General features: G+C 38.3%; 1 protein-coding gene across 1 annotated transcript; it reads left to right on the forward strand.

Annotated features, from left to right (window-relative positions):
- The first annotated feature begins 17,160 nt into the window (after window positions 1-17,160).
- On the forward strand, window positions 17,161-18,407 carry LOC128772463 (hsc70-interacting protein-like). Its single transcript, XM_053895234.1, has one exon. It carries the CDS (start codon window positions 17,255-17,257, stop codon window positions 18,362-18,364), a length of 1,110 nt encoding a protein of 369 aa, XP_053751209.1. The 5' UTR covers window positions 17,161-17,254; the 3' UTR covers window positions 18,365-18,407.
- The last annotated feature ends 384 nt before the right edge of the window (window positions 18,408-18,791 follow it).

Here is an 18,791-nt window from a genome sequence, read left to right on the forward strand (position 1 = left end):
TTGTTAAGATTCCACATATAAGTGATACCATGCAGTATTTGTCCTTGTCTGTCTTATTCACTTAGCATAATGCCCTCTGGCTTCATCCATGTAGCCTCAAATGACAGGATTTCCTTCTTTTTCAAAGCTGAATAGTATTCCATTATATATATGTATACCACAATTTTCTTTTCTTTTTTTTTCTTTTGATTTTTAGCTTCAAGTTTTTATTTAAATTCCATTAGTTAATATACAGTATAATATTAGTTTCAGGTGTGGAATTTAGTGATTCATCACTTTAATACAACACCCAGTGCTCATCACAAGTGCTCTCCTTAATACTCATCACTTGTTTAGCCCATCCCCCCACTGCTTACCTATCCCCCCAGCAGCCCTCAGTTTGTTCTTTATAGTTAAGAGTCTTTTACGGTTTGCCTCTCTTTTTTTCCCCCTTTGTTCATCTGCTTTGTTTCTTAATTCCACATATGAATCAAATCATATGGTATTTGTCTTTCTCTGACTTCTTTTGCTCAACATAATACACTCTAGCTCCATCCATATCATTGCAAATGGCAAGATTTCATTCTTTTTGATGGCTGAGTAATAGTCCATTGTACATATATACCACACCCTCTTTATCCATTCATCAGTCAATGGTCATTTGGGCTCTTTCCATAATTTGGCTATTGTTGATAATGCTGCTATAAACATCAGGGTGTATGTATCCCTTTGAATCAGTATTTTTGTAGTGCAATTGCTGGATTATAGCATAGTTCTATTTTTAACATTTTGAGGAACCTCCATACTGTTTTCCAGAGTGGATGCTGTATACCACATTTTCTTGATCCATTCACCTGCTGATGGACATGGGGGTTGTTTTATACATTTTTAAACTGTTAATTATAAGCATTTATCAGGACTGTGTGTCTTAAGACTAGAATATTAAAGCTTTAATTAGGGTCTTGGAGAGACAAAATGATTTTGCCACACAAGAATATGTCCCTTTAAAAAATAAGAGAATAGTAAATATTAGCTTTTCCAATCCCTAGCTTCCATCCTTCTGTACCTGGAAGAATTTATATCCAAATAAGTATCAACATAACAAGCTTGGACTGAATCAATGGAACAATTTGCAAAAGAGGGTTCAATCAGAAACCATCTAAAGACAAAATCTTGTTTTCCCTTCTCCATCTACCTCTTTCAGTTGATTTATTTTCCATTACCTCCACACCTTTTGGTGTGTGGGGATAAAGATAAGCATCTTTATCATGCTTATTGTCTGAGTACACACCTTCCTCGGCAATGCGACTGATTTGGCAACTTTAGCTACCCTCACAGATGCCAGTGACTCTCAAATCTATAACTCTCACTCCCAACTCCTCTCCTGAATTCCAGATGCAACTTCTGTTGGCAAGCCATTTCAACTTTGATTTCTGCTTCATATTTAGCACATCTAAAACTCAACTTATCTTCCACTCATACATGTTCCTTTTCCTATTTCTGCCGGCTCCCTTAATAATATTATCACATCGGGGCACCTGGGTGGCTCAGTTATTTGAGCACCCAACTTCAGCTTAGGTCACGATATCACGGCGCCTGAGTTCGAGCCCCACTTTGGGCTCTGTGCTCATAGTTTAGAGCCTGGAGCCTGCTTCAGGTTCTGTCTCTGTCTCTCTCTCTCTCTGCCCCTCCCCAGCTATCACACTGTCGTTCTTTTTCAAATATAAATAAACATTAAAAAACGTTTTCGAATAATACTATCACATCAAATGATAAGTTCTAATGTCATGATCTAATTCTCCCTCTCTTACCCCTTATATCCAATTTTGCCAATGCAAAAATGTCCTGAAGGTAAAACCAAACCAACAAACCAAATCCCACCTTTGCAACTGCTTTAGTACTATCTTGTCTCGTCTATTGCAACAGATTTTTTAAAATAACTATTCTCCTCACCTTTAAAGCGTTTTTCATAACCTTTTCTTCCTCAGCACCACTAGATATGGAAATGCTCTGCTAGGAAAATCTTCAAAGGCTCCCCCACTTCTTAGAGGATTCACACCGACCCATTCGACCTATGCTGGTTTATCTCCATCATTCTGTACTTCAGCCAGAATGAACTGCTTGCTTTTCCCCTGGACTATTGCATGCGTGTTCATGCTTTTTCATCTTTCACCTCCAGCTTCCTTAGCCAGAAATATGACAAGTTCTGTGGGGTCGCATAAGGTGGTATCTTTTTCTAAGCTTCACCTTCCGTCCCCCATCTGGTGGCAATGCTGTGTTGGAGGCAGGAGGATGAGCCAAGAGAGTGAAAAAAGACCTCTTGCCAACTCTTTGCCAAGAATTGCTTTGTCAAACAATGCCTGAAAAGTCTTAGACACCACGACAACCACTAGTCAAAGAAGTTGAATAAAAGTCATAGGTGTTTCTGAGGATTATCCAGCATAGGGAAGGAAGAGCCATAGTGTTGGAAACTATCATGTCTTTGCATCAGTATAGCTGTGAAATAATCACTATGGTCTCTGCTGACTCTAAGATGCCATCATTCTATACATCTTACTCATAGAGAGATAATCAAATGTATTCGTTTGATGACAAGGGAAAAATCACTCTTTGTAGTTAATGCATTCTTATGAGTAAAGAAAACGCTAACAAAATGCTAAAGTGTTCAGATGTAAATAAACTACAAGCAACACAATGAACTGTACTTAAGTAAAGTAAATTAAATAAATATAATATACTCACTGTAAACCAACCCTAGAGAATACTGCTAAGCCAAGACAGTCCAAAATCATTTATCCAAAAAATCATGTGGTACAAGTGCATATCACTCAACAATAATATTTCAAGATTCTGAGTAATATACTTGCCTTCTCAGCAAAATCTTTCTACATTAATGTTTCCCTGGAGATGAATCGTGTCTCTTTTAAAAATATCAGAAAAATAGGAAATACTATTTGGCTCACTATGTTTTCAAGTCAGTGACATGAATAACTGAAAGGATGAAAAACAGAAATGAAAGAAATTTTTATTTCTGGAGACAAATCAAATAGGTGTGCGTGATAAACAAGAAGCAATAATACCTTTAAACGTACGATCAGCCTTTGTCTGAAACACCCCCGCTCGCCCCATCCTGTGCATCTCTGTAATAAGCCTGAAAAGGCTTTGTCCACCTTCTTTGTCCACCTTCAGAAATCTACAATGAGAAACTAGTTTGAGGAACCACACTTCTTTTCCTGGTTGTATCTACCATCCAGATAGTGAGGGTTCCACAGATCTCCTGGAGAGAAGCCACCCAGAATACTCCTTATAATTTCCCCCTGCTCTTGGAAACCAAGATGAAAGTGGGAGCAATCAGGATGATTCAACCAAACATCCAGAAGAAGCCTTTGTACTCCACTTCACAAATGCTTCGCTTCCTACCTTGCTTATTCCTCTAGTCCTTATTCTCTCCTAGGGCACCTTGCACAGCTCTCAAGACTGCTCTATGGAGGGATAGAAAAAACCACCATGTTGATCGTCTTTTCTCTCCACCACACTTTATGTCCACATCACCATTCCTCCTCAAGTTCTAGCCAAAAACTTTAGAGAAATATACTGTTAAATAGTCAGAAACCAATTCATTTTGGAAGACTGATAGAAAAAGAAAGCCCCAATTTTCCCAGATTCCTTTGATTTTGACTTTGCAGCTACTCCCTTCAAGAAGAGGCAAGGTTTGTTTTCCTACCCCTTAAATCTGGGCTGCCCTTGTGATTTATTTTGGCCAAAAAAGATCAGTGAAAGTGACACTGTGACCCAGTTCCAAGCCTAGGGCTCAAGAGGCCTTGTATGCTTTCTCTCTTTCTTGGAACCCTGCCGCTACCATGAAAATAAACCTGGGCTGGTCTGCTGGACAATGAGAGGCTGCATGGAACAGGGCTGAGCCAGCCCAGTCATCCAGGCCTGGGACACAGATATGTGCTAAGGCCTAGCAACAATCAGTAAGTAATCTGCTTTGTCAGTGACTTGCCAGCCAAGAACAGAACTGCCCTGTCCATTCACAGACTCATGAGGTAAGTAAATGCTTATTGTTTTATGCTGCTGGATCGTGTGGTGTGGTTGATTTTTGCACTGCATATTGTGGCAGAAGACAACAGATACACTCATTTACTTTGAGGATATGCCAACCTGGAGCTATCTGTAACAGCATACTCACTGGCATAAACTCCTTATATTATCTGAGTGCAATAGCAGAACCCCAGTTAACATCAGCCTTATAGAGACCAGAAATGAGCTCAAGAACTCACAATGGGGTCCTGGGTCAGAGACCACTAAGACAGGAGGTAGGACCAGATATCACAGACTAGGGCCAAGAGTTGAAGGCAGGAGCCACAGACAGAGGCAGGGCAGAGTGAACTAATTAACTACCCAAGTCAAGATTTCTTTAACAGCTGGAATCAATAGAAAAAGACTCCACACAAAGCTTGTGGTATAAGTCAGAAAAAAGGATCAGTCTAGGCAAAGCAGTTACCATAGAAAAGAACCCCAGGAGAAAGTAAATATAATAAGCCAGCCAGTAGAATATCTGCCTTTCATATATGGATATCTTGAATGCTGACTGATTAAGGATTACAATTATATTGGCCAACTGAGCATATTTCTTTATTACACTGGACTTCATTCTTCATAATAATAAAGTACGTGTTTGTTTTTCCACTAAGCCCTTGTATTCAGTCTCAGCAACTAGTATAGTACCTACAGATACTACATGCTCAGCAAATGTGTTGACTGATTAACTGAATTAAAAAATGAGCACCTGCAGTAAACATCTGACTTAAAGCCAGGTTAGCCCAGTTTTGGCGTTAAAAGACACTGGAGAAGAGGCTGATCCACAAGGACAATTAATAAGACAGAGCTTTTGGATCATGAATTTTCATGATTAATGTTTTTATGATCACTTATTTCACAAACCTAACTTTGGGTTCCTGGATCTTTCACATAAGAAGGATTTAATAATGTTTGTTGAATTGTATTAGAGGGCATAATGGAGCAAGTAATGTTCTCTTTCTTTATCTTAGATATCATGACATATGGGGAATTATCCAAAATTATCTCTATATCCATCACCTCCCTCAAGCAAGTACAGTTTCTTGATACTTAATGCATTCATGTGCAACTGCACTGGGATCTGGGTATTAAATCAGAGCAGAGAACCCAGGGAAGCTACTCACAGGCTCGCTCAGGTTTGCTTTCATCAAATCCCGATACCCAAACGTATTCCCCAAGATTATGAAGAGGTTCTACCTCCAGGAGTGGAGGCCAACAGAACTGAACACATTGCCTGTTCTGAAATGGACATTTACCAAGTGGCCCAGAGTGGCTTTGCCTGGATCCTAGACATAACATTATTTCATGCATTTTGCAGTTTCAAACATCTAAAATACTAGGTATCAACATAATTAAAATACAGAATTGAATCAGTGCATGATTGGGATTTCACAGACTATTATTAAGGGGCAACCCTTCTGGAGGTTTCTTTAAACAAAGACCAGTGAGGGGCTCTCTCTGCTGTCATGTGGTGTTAGTAATAATGAAGCTTTGGTAAGTAATAATACAGGCAGTAAAGCCAATTACAGTCTTGATATCGTCATCGTGGAACTTATGATCCTTCGTGATGGGCTTCCTTAATTGATTAACTTAAGGAGTAAAGGATGAGGGGAAGCCTTTCATTAGCATTAAAAGTGTCTTTTTCAGTGACATAAAATGGAGACAAAGGCTGCAAGTAAAATGATCAGAATTTCTGAACAGAGCACAATGATGCTGACACAAAATCTACTATTATGTCTCTTTATTTTCTGCTAACTCACTGTAAATAAGAAAATTGAGTCCACCCAGCCAAAACATTACCAGGTTTCTATCAATATCCAAATCTCTAACTATATACATGACTCTGAACTTCAATCTCTAGAATACTTGACAATACAGAAATATGGCATGGATTTTATGGCGTTGGATATCAGAACAATCACCTATTATAAACTCCATTACTCCTTTTCTCTTTGGTTAGTTTTAGAAACTAGTTTTTATTTACTTTCTCATATAATCCTGTGTGTGTGTGTGTGTGTGTGTGTGTGTGTGTGTGAGATAAAACCTCACACATACTAGAACCTGGCAGAACGTTACAAAGATTTCAAATTACTTTCCTATAGATATTAAGAAAAATCTTTTTACCATTTTCTTTGTACTTTGCCATCAGTCAGCAAAGCCCAAAAATGATGCCTTGACTTTTCAAAACTAGACTGGAAGGTCTGTTTGAAAATCCATTCTTAAAATATGTGGTTACTCTTCTTTCCCAGCCCAAATCCCAAAATATAAAATTACTTAAAATGGAGAAAAGTTAATAGGAGTATGGATATGTATTTGTGTATTTTTCGAATTTTTGATTCATGTTAGAATATCTGAAAATTGCTTCATCAGATTTTCATAAAAAGCAAATAATTCTGCCAAAATTACAGCATTATGATATAAATATGGGTATTGACAACTTAAAGGGAACTCTTTGAACATTAATCTAACTAATTGAGTCTCTTCTTGTCATAGTGATCATTTACAGTTATGGGCCCTAAGACAGAATTGCTGGAAGAGTTAGACAGTAGAGAAAGCTAATAGTCAGAAGATCAAATGTAGCAGGAATTTATGGAGATAAACTATAGCATTTAAATATGCCTAACCCCCAGATGTGGGGGTTCTGAGATTCTGATGGCACATCACTAAACTGAGATTTAAAGAGAAAATTCTAGTCTAATTACGGAGCTGCCTTTGAACCTATACAGACAGTGATATAGAGACAGTGATAGAAAGAAGATGTGGTGGGAGCAGACTGAGAGAATGAGAGTGGATTGTATAGAAAAATTAATTATAAAGGTAAGAAAACATGTATACATAATTGTAAAGCACCTTTTCAACCCAAATTTATAATGAGAAATAACTACATGATTTTTTTTATTTGACCAGGTACCCCTTCCTCCTTGTATGATGACCAGTATTTGTTATAAGTAAGGCTAAATTGAATACACAGGGGCCAGGATAAAAAAGGCAAGGCAAGAAGTCTTGGTAGAATCCACACTAGTTAAGAACAGTCCACTCAACTTAATTCAGTAAATACTTATTAGTATCCATACTGTATCTGATGCTACACTTAATACCATAGAGACAAATATGAAAGCAACAAAGCCCCCCAACCTCAAGAAATGTATTGTCTTGTAGGGGAGAGAAACATTTAAATACATAAACAAATGTTCATGTGATACATGCAATATCAGAATCACAGAAGTAAAACAAAGAAGGGATGAGTCATTCTGCCCAGGAGGGAGAAAAAAGAAAAGGTCCCTCCTGACCAAGTTTTGAAGGATGAATAAAAGTTCAAGGATAAAATGTTAAGGGACTTCTAAGCAGATGGGACAACATATGCAAAAATACAGAGCCAGGGAGCAGCAGGTTCTGAGAAGCAAGCTTGGGGCAAATTCTGAGTGAGTTACATAGAAATAGGTAAGGATTGATATATGACCAGAGTCTTGAATTCCATGCCAAAGAACTTGTTTGAATGTTATCCTGTAGATGATATCCAAGATGGAAGGAGATGAAAATTGGAACCAACAGGGTGAGATTTACATTTCAGAAACGGTGCCCAGGGCAGAGAGGAAGATGGATGGAAGAACTATAAGAACAGAAGCATGGAGACCAATAGGAGACTCTGCTACAGGAAAACCTCTGACTTTCCACCTCACTAATTGTGATCATTGAAATGGAGATCTTTCTACTTTATGCACCACAAGGAAAGGCTTACAAGGCGATTCATCCTGAGGCCAGATTTTCAGATATCCAAGCTTTGTCAAGATTCAGACTTACAAGAAAAGAAGAGCATTGGTTATTTTAAAAGCATAAAGAGTGATGCTCAGAAGCATTATTTATGTTCAGTATTGCTTGGCATATGGTGGGCACTAAATATTTATTAAATTAATGAACAAATTAATAAATACAATTGCCCTTTAGACTGGGACTTTTTCTTATTATTTGCAAATCATTCTTAGTAATTTATCACTTGTGATAGAAAACAGAGTTAACTTAGCTTAAAATACTTAAATAAGTAATCAAACTGAGTTTATTTAAAATTTTTTCTATAAATCAGACTTTTATTTAGTCAGGCTGCCCTTTACCCCAATTAATCCAAATCAGTGAGCTTTTACTGTAATTGAAAGTTGTGCATACTTGCCATTTCCAGTGACCCTCTAAGAGCCTGTAATGGCAATTGGAAATTTTCCAAGGTGCCAGTACCTTTAATTTCTCCTTTACTCCTCTTTTAGACAATAGAAGTTTGCATTGTCAAGTTTAAGTCTCTGAAAATGCTCCTAAATATCTCCTTTAGAAGTTTTTCTATTTCTTAACCCTGGCTTTACCCAACAAATCCTTACAGGGAAATTAAGTAAACTTCTTGCATTCACCATCTCCATTAATTTCAATCACCAGCCAGCAAGACAGAAACCTGTGGCAGCCTCTGCTTCACTCTCCTGCACTCAGGCAACCCGTTTTCAAGCCCCGTTCAATCCACCACTGAAACGCCTCTCCAATCTGTTGTTTTCACTAACCCCTCTGCTTTTCTCTAACCTCAAGCTCTCACCATTTCTTGCCCAGATCTTCCCAAAGGTTTCCCACCTGTAATGTCATGGCCCCTCAATCAATCCAGAACCACTGTCCCTAGTATTTCTTCTCTCAGATGCAAAGCTGATTATGTGACTTCTCTTGGTGGCTTTAAAATTCTTCAGTGGCTCCCCACTATTCATAAGCCCAAGTCCAGACTCTAGCCTGGCCCCAGTGGCCCTTTGCATGTGTTCCCAGACTCCTTTTACATATTTTCACACCTCTGTACTGTTACATATATTTTTCTCTCTGCCTGAAATTGTTCTCTGCCTAGCCCTGTCTTCAACAAGCATACACCCTTTCCAGATGTGCCGGGGGTGGCGGGGTGGGGGGGGGGGACCGGGGGCGGGAAGGAGACGCAGTGTAGCACTCAAAAGCATGGGCATTAATATGCTTAAAAACTTTGGTGTGGATCTAGCATGGCTTCAAGCCACATCCCAGCCCTGCCACCTCCTGGCTCTGGGAACTGGGGCAAATTATTCAGCCTTCACTGCTTCATTGCTTCATAGCTCAGAGTGTCCTCTGGAAAAGAAGAGTCCTTTTACAGGGCATTGTATTAAATGAGGATTAAATGAGATCAAGTCTCTAAAGTGCTCAGTTCAGTGCCTGCAACATAATAATTGTGCAGCAGTGACTATTATCTTTTTTAAAAATTTTTAATGTTTTTATTTATTTTTGAGAAAGAGACAGAGCATGAGTGGGGGAGGGGCAGAGAGAAGAAGACACGGAATAAGAAGCAGGCTCCAGGCTTTGAGCTGGACACAGAGCCCAACACGGGGCTCGAACCCATGAACGGCAAGATATGGCCTGAACCAAAGTCGGCCGCTTAACCGACTGAGCCACCCAGGCACCTTGTGACTATTATTTTTAAATGTCATCTCTTCCATGTCCTTCTCTTCAACTGCCATTTCCTTAAGTCAGAATTGACTGATTCTCCTCCTGTGCTCTTGAAATGTATTGTTTATTATTCTATAGCACTTTTCTTATGGTAGGATGCTTATTTCTTTAATAACAACCGTACTTAACTATTCATTCAGCATTGTATATGTTTCTCACTTTGGGAAGCCTCTAATGTGTATTATCTAACTTAACCCTCAGCAGCTCGATGAGGTAGCTATGATTATGATCTCCATATTGGGCATGGAGACACTAAAGCCAGAGAGGATAAGCAGTGTTCCTGATGTTGCTCATCTGAATAACAACAGAACTAGAATTTGAAACCAGGTGACCTTGCTCAGAACTCTTTCTCTTAACCACTGTATAGCCCACTGAACTATAAGTTCCTTGGTACAGAAACCATATCCCTTTCATCTCCTTGCAATTAGTATATGCATAGCTTCTACACACAAGGAAAGTTTATTATGAGCCATAGAAGAAACCCCTGGAACCCAAGGTCTGTGCTGCTGAACTTAGGATGTACTGAAAACCCAGGCACGAAAGCCATCCATCCAGACTGTTCTCTTTCTCTCTGTAGAAACAATTCCTCTATTTTGGTCCAAGGAAAGTATGGAGAATCCTACTATACTATATATGGTCCAGTACCCTACCTCTTCCTCTACAGGGAGGCAGCAAAGGGAGATTTCTGTAAGTGGAGAAGTTACTCCAAAGCATATGGACCATACCCAGTGTACTCCACCTTTATATATGTTTTAGCAAGTGGATGATACAAAACTATACTTGGCAATCTAATCTTAAAGAACTTTTTGTTACTGTGGAGAAATTTTGTCACTTCATAACTGACTGAACTTAAAAGAACATTCTGAAGAAAGTATACATCCACATTTTCATTCAGAGAGATGGGTATAAAGAAGCTACATATATTTATATATTTTTAACTCTTTACTGGGAAATAGCATACTTCTGAAATGTGAAGTTTTTACCAACCAAAATTATATTATTTGATATGGGAATATGATTGTATATAAAGGCCCAGATATACTTTTCATTATCCACTTAAGCTACTGGCGCTCTTATTTCCATTTATAAAATAGGTGACTATAAAATTCCCCAGGATTTTTCTGTGTAGTTAAAAAAACTGCGGGCCTGTAAATTCTGCGTAAACTTTGTATCTATGTTGTGAACATCACTCAATAAATCTCTAAATTAAACACACAATGCTTTCATACTGCCCGAGTTCTTGCTAGGTCTGAGGTCATATCATCAGCATGTACACATTCAGAGCATTTCATGAACTATATGATGTTGGCAGGTCATTAATAAAAACTGAAAAAGTAAAAAGCCCCATAATTAGCTCCTGAGGTAACTTTGAATGTAACATTTTCACCTCATATTCAACACCATTAAACAAAATGACTGGGGTTTATTCACTAATGTAGCCTGAGAACCATTCCACTATAGTTAAACTTTGCCAAATTGAGGGACACTCAAATAGCAATATGTTGTGATTCATCGAATCAAAGGCCACAGACAAATCAATAGAGATAGTTGCTGCATAAAAAATGATAATGAACAAATGTAACAATATCACCAAGGTTACCTTGAGAAGAGCAAAGAAGTGGCTTAAAATCATCACTAAAAATAAGGTCAATATATCAGCTTTGGATGGAAAGCTCATTAATTTTTTTCAGCAGATTTAGGAGAAACTAGAAAAAGGCAAGTAAGTAAGCACTGAGGAAAAAATAATTTATCAAAGTATATGGTAAGAGTCTGGTCTCTTAATATTATAAGTAACCGGAGATGTGAGGGACCCACCAGCAAAAGTTCAAGACCTTAATACGAGTTATAAGAGCAAATTCTGAAGAACAGAAACCACGTACACCAGATCGGTGCGTCAATACGTACTTATTTTAAAAGTTTGAAGTAAAGAAGCAGACTTTTAGTCAAATGACAGACAAAGCGGGGGGGGGGGGGGGAGAATGTGAAATCATTCAATTCTTTCCTTATTTTAACTCTATTTGACTATCTTTGCACAAAGCCCCATCCCTAAATGAGATTACAACATTTATCTCAATTACTCAAGTGGCTTTTCAGATGATTCGTTAATACAAAGAATGCAGTATCAAATTATTAACAAGGAACTTGCTTATTCGGATAAAAAGTTTTACACTGTTGTAAACTTGAATTAATTCTCTAGACATTTGATAGTGAGTGTAGTCATCATATTTTTCCAATGATAGAAGTCTGAAATCATACGGCTAGAAACTGCCTTTAAGAGTGTTTACTCCAGGGGCGCCTGGGTGGCTCAGTTGGTTAAGCATCCGACTTCAGCTCAGGTCATGATCTCACAATTTGTGAGTTTGAGCCCTGCATGAGGCTCTGTGATGACAACTCAGAGCCTGGAGCCTGCCTTGGATTCTGTGTCTCCCTCTCTCTTTGCCCCTCTCTCGCTCGAGCTCTCTCTCTCTCTCTCAAAAATAAATAAAACATTTAAAAATTTTTTTAAAAAAAGAGTGTTTACTCCAGGGATGCCTGTGTGGCTCAGTCAATTAAGTGTTCAACTTGGGCTCAGGTCACGATCTTGAGGTTTGTGAGTTTAAGCCCCGCGTCAGGCTCTGTGCTGACAGCTCAGAGCCTAGAGCCTGCTTAAGATTCTGTGTCTCCCTCTCTCTCTGTCCCTCCCCTCTGTCTCTCCCTCTCTTTCTCAAAAATAAATAAAACATTAAAAAAAAAATTGTTTAGTCCAGCCTGCCATCAGCCACTTCCTTCTTTTACAGTAGCCTTTTCTCAATACACCACATAATGAAATGCTTTTTGTACAATGTTGTTCATGAGTGAGTTTCTCTAGGTATTTTTTAAACACTTAAACAATAACAACATTGGCATATTTCACCCAATATATAAACATTTTTCTAAACCACACAATCTCAGTATGCAAAACAACTACATCATAAAGCAAGGAAACCTCACTTACAAAATTAAGGTTGAACTTCAGGCTGATCTGAATGTTATTATGAAAGGGGCACAAGCAAGTTAAGCTCTATATTCTCAGTTTTGAAATTATCCTTTTTTATCTTGAAAAGGACATTTCAATAATTTGCTTTGTGTTTTAATAACACAGGATAAGCAATATCTTACCCAACAAAATGATTTATTGACTGCTTTGACTTTGAATGCTGAGATCCATATTTAGTCTTTAGAAATCATCCTCTGGCTTAATACACATACAAACACGAATTTCTCAGTCATATGATTTTCGAAGCCCAGCACAATGTCCACAATGGCATTTCTTTAGGGCATTCATACCCTAACTTGCTCTAAACAACAACAACAAAAATTTTACAGAGCTTCACATCAAAACTAGGTGTGTTTATTTATTGAGGGATTCACAAGCAAAGTTTTATAAAAGTTATGAATCTGAATGACCATACAAATGATGACCATAGTTAATTGTTACAATTCCAGTTTGTGGCAGGGTTTTAGTCACCATCACCAATATAAACTTCCCTTTTCATTGCCACAGACAGTCCCAAAGGCCACCTGATAGCTTCTGAATTGTTGATGTTTTCAGCAGAGCCCAATTTAGAAAGGAAACCCTCTCATTAGGACTATTTAATTTTAATCTCCAAAATTCAAATAGGACCCAAGGGCCGAAAGAGAAATATGTAATTTTGCTACAGCACAGAAAATAAGACAATGCTCTAGCACATGACTAACTAACCCTTGACCTGAGGGGGACCACCTAAGCATACAGTTTATTTAACTTGCTAAATTTTGCCTTTGAAACTAATACTTTTAAAATATGGACTTCCTAACCCATATTGCAGAGCTTTGCAAACTGGATGGCTGAAATTACTTGACAGCAGTAATTCCTAATCATTTGAGAGACGCAGATTCCTTTGACTACCCGATAAAAGCCTCTCTCCACTCTCCGAAACATACGCATGCAAATACAAATTTTTGCACACAGTTGTAGGGATCACGGACCACCTGGCTGAAGCCCATGCACTATTCCCTGCTCTAAGCTACGTCAAAATTTGAAAACTTTCTTTTCGAACTAAAAATTAGTTTATTATTTTAACTACCATGGCATTTGAATGACATTTTACATATGTACTGGTTTTCATCAATACAATTTTCTTCATTGTACATTATTTGCTAAATATATTTTTTAAAATATGACACCAGATGTTTTAGTCAAGGATCTATGATGCATAAGGATCATTCTATAGATGTAACCCTTCTTTATATACCTTCCCTAGTATTGTAAATACATAATCTTTGTGAAATAACAAAACTCAAGGGCAGAAGGGGAGTAGGATTTTGGTTATTTCACTTAATATGTAAGGCCTTACATAGTAAGACACAAAGAAATTGGCATAAGTTTTGGAATGTAAAATTGCTATCCATCTATATTAGTCTGGCCTAGGATCAATGGTTTCAATTTATCTAGAAAACTCCTATCATGAACCATGATGTCACTATGAGGAAGACTTTCTTCCTGAGTATCTGGCTTTTCTAAGCCGTTATAATAGTTACAGCCATATCAATAAGGTTTCAGGTGTGTTCTTTTCTCTCTAACTTAGATTCAAACATCTGCAAAAGGGCAGCCAAAGAGCTTTTCATGTCCACTGACACCTGTCTGGATATTAGACAACCAATAGTAGAATCTACTCAAATCTCTGGATTGGGAATAATTGAGGCCAGTATTCTAGCATTCACTCTTGTATGCATGCATTATTTCAAACGATCAATTGACAACTACATATTTACGGTTTCTGTGCCAGGCACTGTATTTAGGAATGAGGTAATACCAATAAAACAATTAGAACAGTGCCTACACATTGTAAGCACTTAATAAATGACAATATTATTATTATTAGTGTTGTTGTTGTTGTTGTTGTTTTTATGGTTATACAGATTCAAAGGGGTCATAATGCTTATACTCAAAGATCTATGCTCTAGTGAGGCATTTAGAATAGACTGTGGTGGGGCATCTAGGTGGCTCAGTTGGTTAAGTGTCTGACTTCAGCTCAGGTCATGATCTCATAGTTCGTTCATCAGAGCCCCACCGCGGGCTCTGTCAGCACAGAGCCCACTTCAGATCCTCTGTGTCTCTCTCTCTCTCTGCCCCTCCCCATTCACACTCTCCCTATCTCTCTAAATAAATAAATAAATAAATAAATAAATAAACAAACATTTAAAAATTAAATAAATAAAAAAATAAAATAGACTGTGGTGAGATTATGATGGAAGTATGTAGAATTGCCACAGAAACCATGAGATGGGCCATGGAAGTCCTTCAGGGAAAGTTTCCCCAGAGAGAAAGAGTAGTGGTTAGCTAGAAAAATCAGGAAGGAGGTGTGTCCTTCCCAGGCGGCAGTTAATGTACACAAATCATGATACAGTACATATTTGGTTGATGAATAGTTTAGTATGGTTGGAGCAAAGATTACATGTAGAAATCTGACAGAGATGAGGCCAGAAAGGAAGAGGCAGATTATGACAAGTTGTTAGGTGCTAAACCAAGGAGTTTAGATTCTTTTACGAATGCCACAGAGAGTTACAGTAACTTGTTCTGGGAGTGTTTCACAAGATGAACAAACACTTCTAATGAATTTTAACTCGATAAACAAGCAAAGTCTTGCAATAGGAGTAGTACATGATGCTGAACATCACATGATCACAACTGAGCCAATGATTCTTCTCTCTCTCACTCGCCACAGAATTGTGGGCGATCGTCTCCCGTGATCGGATGCTTGGTCTCAGGCCATGGTGTTTGGCAGAAATCAGTAATTTTTCAGAACATTGGAAGGTGCCCACAACTAGCACTAGTCACTTCAAAGCACCTATGGACAGCTCTTTGGTTTTCCATAAAAGAATAAGCTTAGGAATGCTTTGCTTCGTTCTAGATCAGGCTCTCTGCAGATATAGACACTTTCCTCTGCTGCCTTATTGCCAGTTATATTAAATACAGTATATGATGAGAGTTTATTAATATTGTACTGTAGTCAACATCCATGTGAGTGTATACAATGGCCCCTATGCAGCAAAAGGATCCCATTGAGCCAATAGATAGCAGTGATTCCATTAGTGATAGTGAAAGCCATCCTACACAATAATCCTCCTCTCTCTTGTCTCCCTCACACCAGCCACAAAGGTTTTCAAAGGTTTTTGCAGGTTAATTTGTTTATTTTTCTTTATATTTTATATTTTCTTTATTATTTTGTATTATATCACAGTATCACAATTGTTTTTATATGAATATTTTTGGGATATGGAATGAATCATCTGAGTTTCCATTATTTCTTATGGGGAAATTTGCTTTACTATACAAGTGCTTCATATTACAAGCATGTTTCCAGAATGAATTATGCTCACAACCAAGGTTTTACTGTATTTAAAAGACTTTTACACAACAGAATTCTGTCACTATAAGCTGTGTAACTGATTCATTCACTTCACCTTGCTGGGTTTTGGTTTCATATGTGACACAAATGAAAGGCAGAGTTCTTAGTTGCTGAGATCTCATCCAGTTGACTTTTAAAAATGATTGCATTGTTCTCATGTCAAGAACAACCAAAATAAAAAGGAAGATTAAAATGTTCTCATTTTGCCATAGCCAAATATGATTTCAGAGACATTTGTATGTCTTTAGAACTTTACATTTAGCTTATCACTGAATGAAGTAACAAATTACTTTCTGATTTTGGCTTATGCCCTTTGATTTATAGGCAAATAGAAAACAAAGACAGGCTTCCAAGAATTCCAGATTATCTCCTTCAAAATAACAATCAAAATGTATTTGAAGGCCCATATTTGCGTAAGATAGTTTTCTGTTTTGAATTTGTAAAAGGAGAAAAAAATACCCTACAAATTATTGCTCAGTCAGTAACACAGTCAGGTACCACTTTGGTAGCTGATATTCAATCAGCCGATTAAAATCATCTAGTCAGTTACCTTATGATTTTCCAATTTTATAGTCAGATCAGTTGGAGATGCAAGTAATTAATACATATCTAAACTATCAACAGTTTTGGTTTTGTAGTGAGTCTTGCTAAAATTCTAATTTTGATTCACAAGTATAAAAGTTAACTTTTCTTTTCATGTCTGGAGTATTTTCATTGTTTTATTGAGATTAAAACAGTTCTTCATAAACTGTATCTGTGCCTCAAGCGAACCCATGAAATCTGATTAAACTGCTATAAATATATTCTGGCCACCCTCCTCTACATTCTCCTCCTGACCATTATTCTTACTTGAAAAAATAGAGCCAATCAACCCAAAGCAGCAAAATTGTTAGGTTTTGGAGCAGTGGAAGATAGGCAGAGGACGTAAGAAGATGACAGTGAAAAAAAGGCAATTAGGAGAAAATAAATGGGAATCTAATCATTCCTATTCCTCCTTAACATCTATCTATCTGTTAGTAAAACTCGTAATTTTTCCTGAAGGCCTTACTCTTAATCTACTGCTGCTCTATCCTCATTCCTTACATCCCCATTCACTATACTAAGGTGACCTACTTCAAGGATCAAATTTGAGTGGATTTTGTATTGTATTGGAATGTCTTCTCCCCTTCTACTTTCCATTGAAATCAAAAGCCTTGCCCCTTCCCCACGGTGACGTTGGGCTAGTACCTGCGCCTGGAATCGGGCCGCAACCTTAGCTGCGTCCGCCGCCCGCCGCCCGCCGTCGCCTCTGGACCATGGACCCCCGCAAAGTGAGCGAGCTTCGGGCCTTTGTGAAAATGTGTAAGCAGGATCCGAGCGTTCTGCACACCGAGGAAATGCGCTTCCTGCGGGAGTGGGTGGAGAGCATGGGGGGTAAAATACCACCTGCTACTCATAAAACTAAATCAGAAGACAATATCAAGGAAGAAAAAACAGATAGTAAGAAGGCGGAGGAAAACATAAAGACAGACGAACCATCAAGTGAGGAAAGTGATCTAGAAATTGACAATGAAGGTGTGATTGAACCAGATACTGATGCCCCTCAAGAAATGGGAGATGAAAATGTAGAGATAACCGAGGAAATGATGGATCAGGCAAATGATAAAAAAGTGGCTGCCATTGATGCCCTAAATGATGGTGAACTACAGAAAGCCATTGACTTGTTCACGGATGCCATCAAGCTGAATCCTCGCTTGGCCATTCTGTATGCCAAGAGAGCCAGTGTCTTCATCAAATTACAGAAGCCAAATGCTGCCATCCGAGACTGTGACAGAGCTATTGAAATAAATCCTGATTCAGCTCAGCCTTACAAGTGGCGAGGGAAAGCACACCAACTTCTGGGCCATTGGGAAGAAGCAGCACATGATCTTGCCCTTGCTTGTAAACTGGATTATGATGAAGATGCTAGTGCAATGTTGAAAGAAGTTCAGCCAAGGGCCCAGAAAATTGCTGAACATCGGAGAAAGTATGAGCGAAAACGTGAAGAACGAGAGATCAAAGAAAGAATAGAAAGGGTTAAGAAGGCTCGGGAAGAACATGAGAGAGCCCAGAGGGAGGAAGAAGCCAGACGACAATCAGGAGCTCAGTATGGCTCTTTCCCAGGTGGCTTTCCTGGGGGAATGCCTGGTAATTTTCCTGGAGGCATGCCTGGAATGGCGGGGGGAATGCCTGGAATGGCAGGAATGCCTGGGCTCAATGAAATTCTTAGTGACCCAGAGGTTCTCGCAGCCATGCAGGATCCAGAAGTTATGGTGGCCTTCCAGGATGTGGCCCAGAACCCAGCAAATATGTCAAAATATCAGAGTAACCCAAAGGTTATGAATCTCATCAGTAAATTGTCAGCCAAATTTGGAGGTCAAGCATAATGCCTTTCTGACAAATAAAGCCCTTGCTGAAGGAAAAAAAAAAAAAAAATGAAATCAAAAGCCTTGAAGCCAAACTAGGTCTGTTTAGGTCTGCCATTGCCACTTCTTCCACTGTTCCTGCCTTCTAGCATAGTCTTCCATGTCATCTTCTCTACCCATTACACTCTGTTTTCATTATTCAACCTTCTGCTAAACTTTCCAAATAGGACTTGTTTAAAATTGCTCTTTCTGGAAGACTTTCATCACAACTTTATCGAAAAATAAATTCTATTCTATAAGCCTCTTTATCTAATAAATGTCACTGACCTTCTCCATTTTATCTAATTCTCCAGTATTTTGCCCATTTATATTGAAATTTCAGTAGGCAAAGACCAACTCCAACTTCATATATTTATATTTTCTTGGTTTCTGGTGCTCAAGTGACTTT

The sequence above is a fragment of the Panthera pardus genome, unplaced genomic scaffold (genome assembly GCF_024362965.1).
Source record: "Panthera pardus isolate Hobbes unplaced genomic scaffold, ASM2436296v1 HiC_scaffold_6, whole genome shotgun sequence".
In the NCBI taxonomy this organism is placed as follows: Eukaryota; Metazoa; Chordata; class Mammalia; order Carnivora; family Felidae; genus Panthera; species Panthera pardus.

Coding starts and splice junctions, on each gene's coding strand:
- LOC128772463 (XM_053895234.1), top strand. CDS start 17,255: ATGGACCCCCGCAAAGTGAGCGAGCTTCGGGCCTTTGTGAAAATGTGT.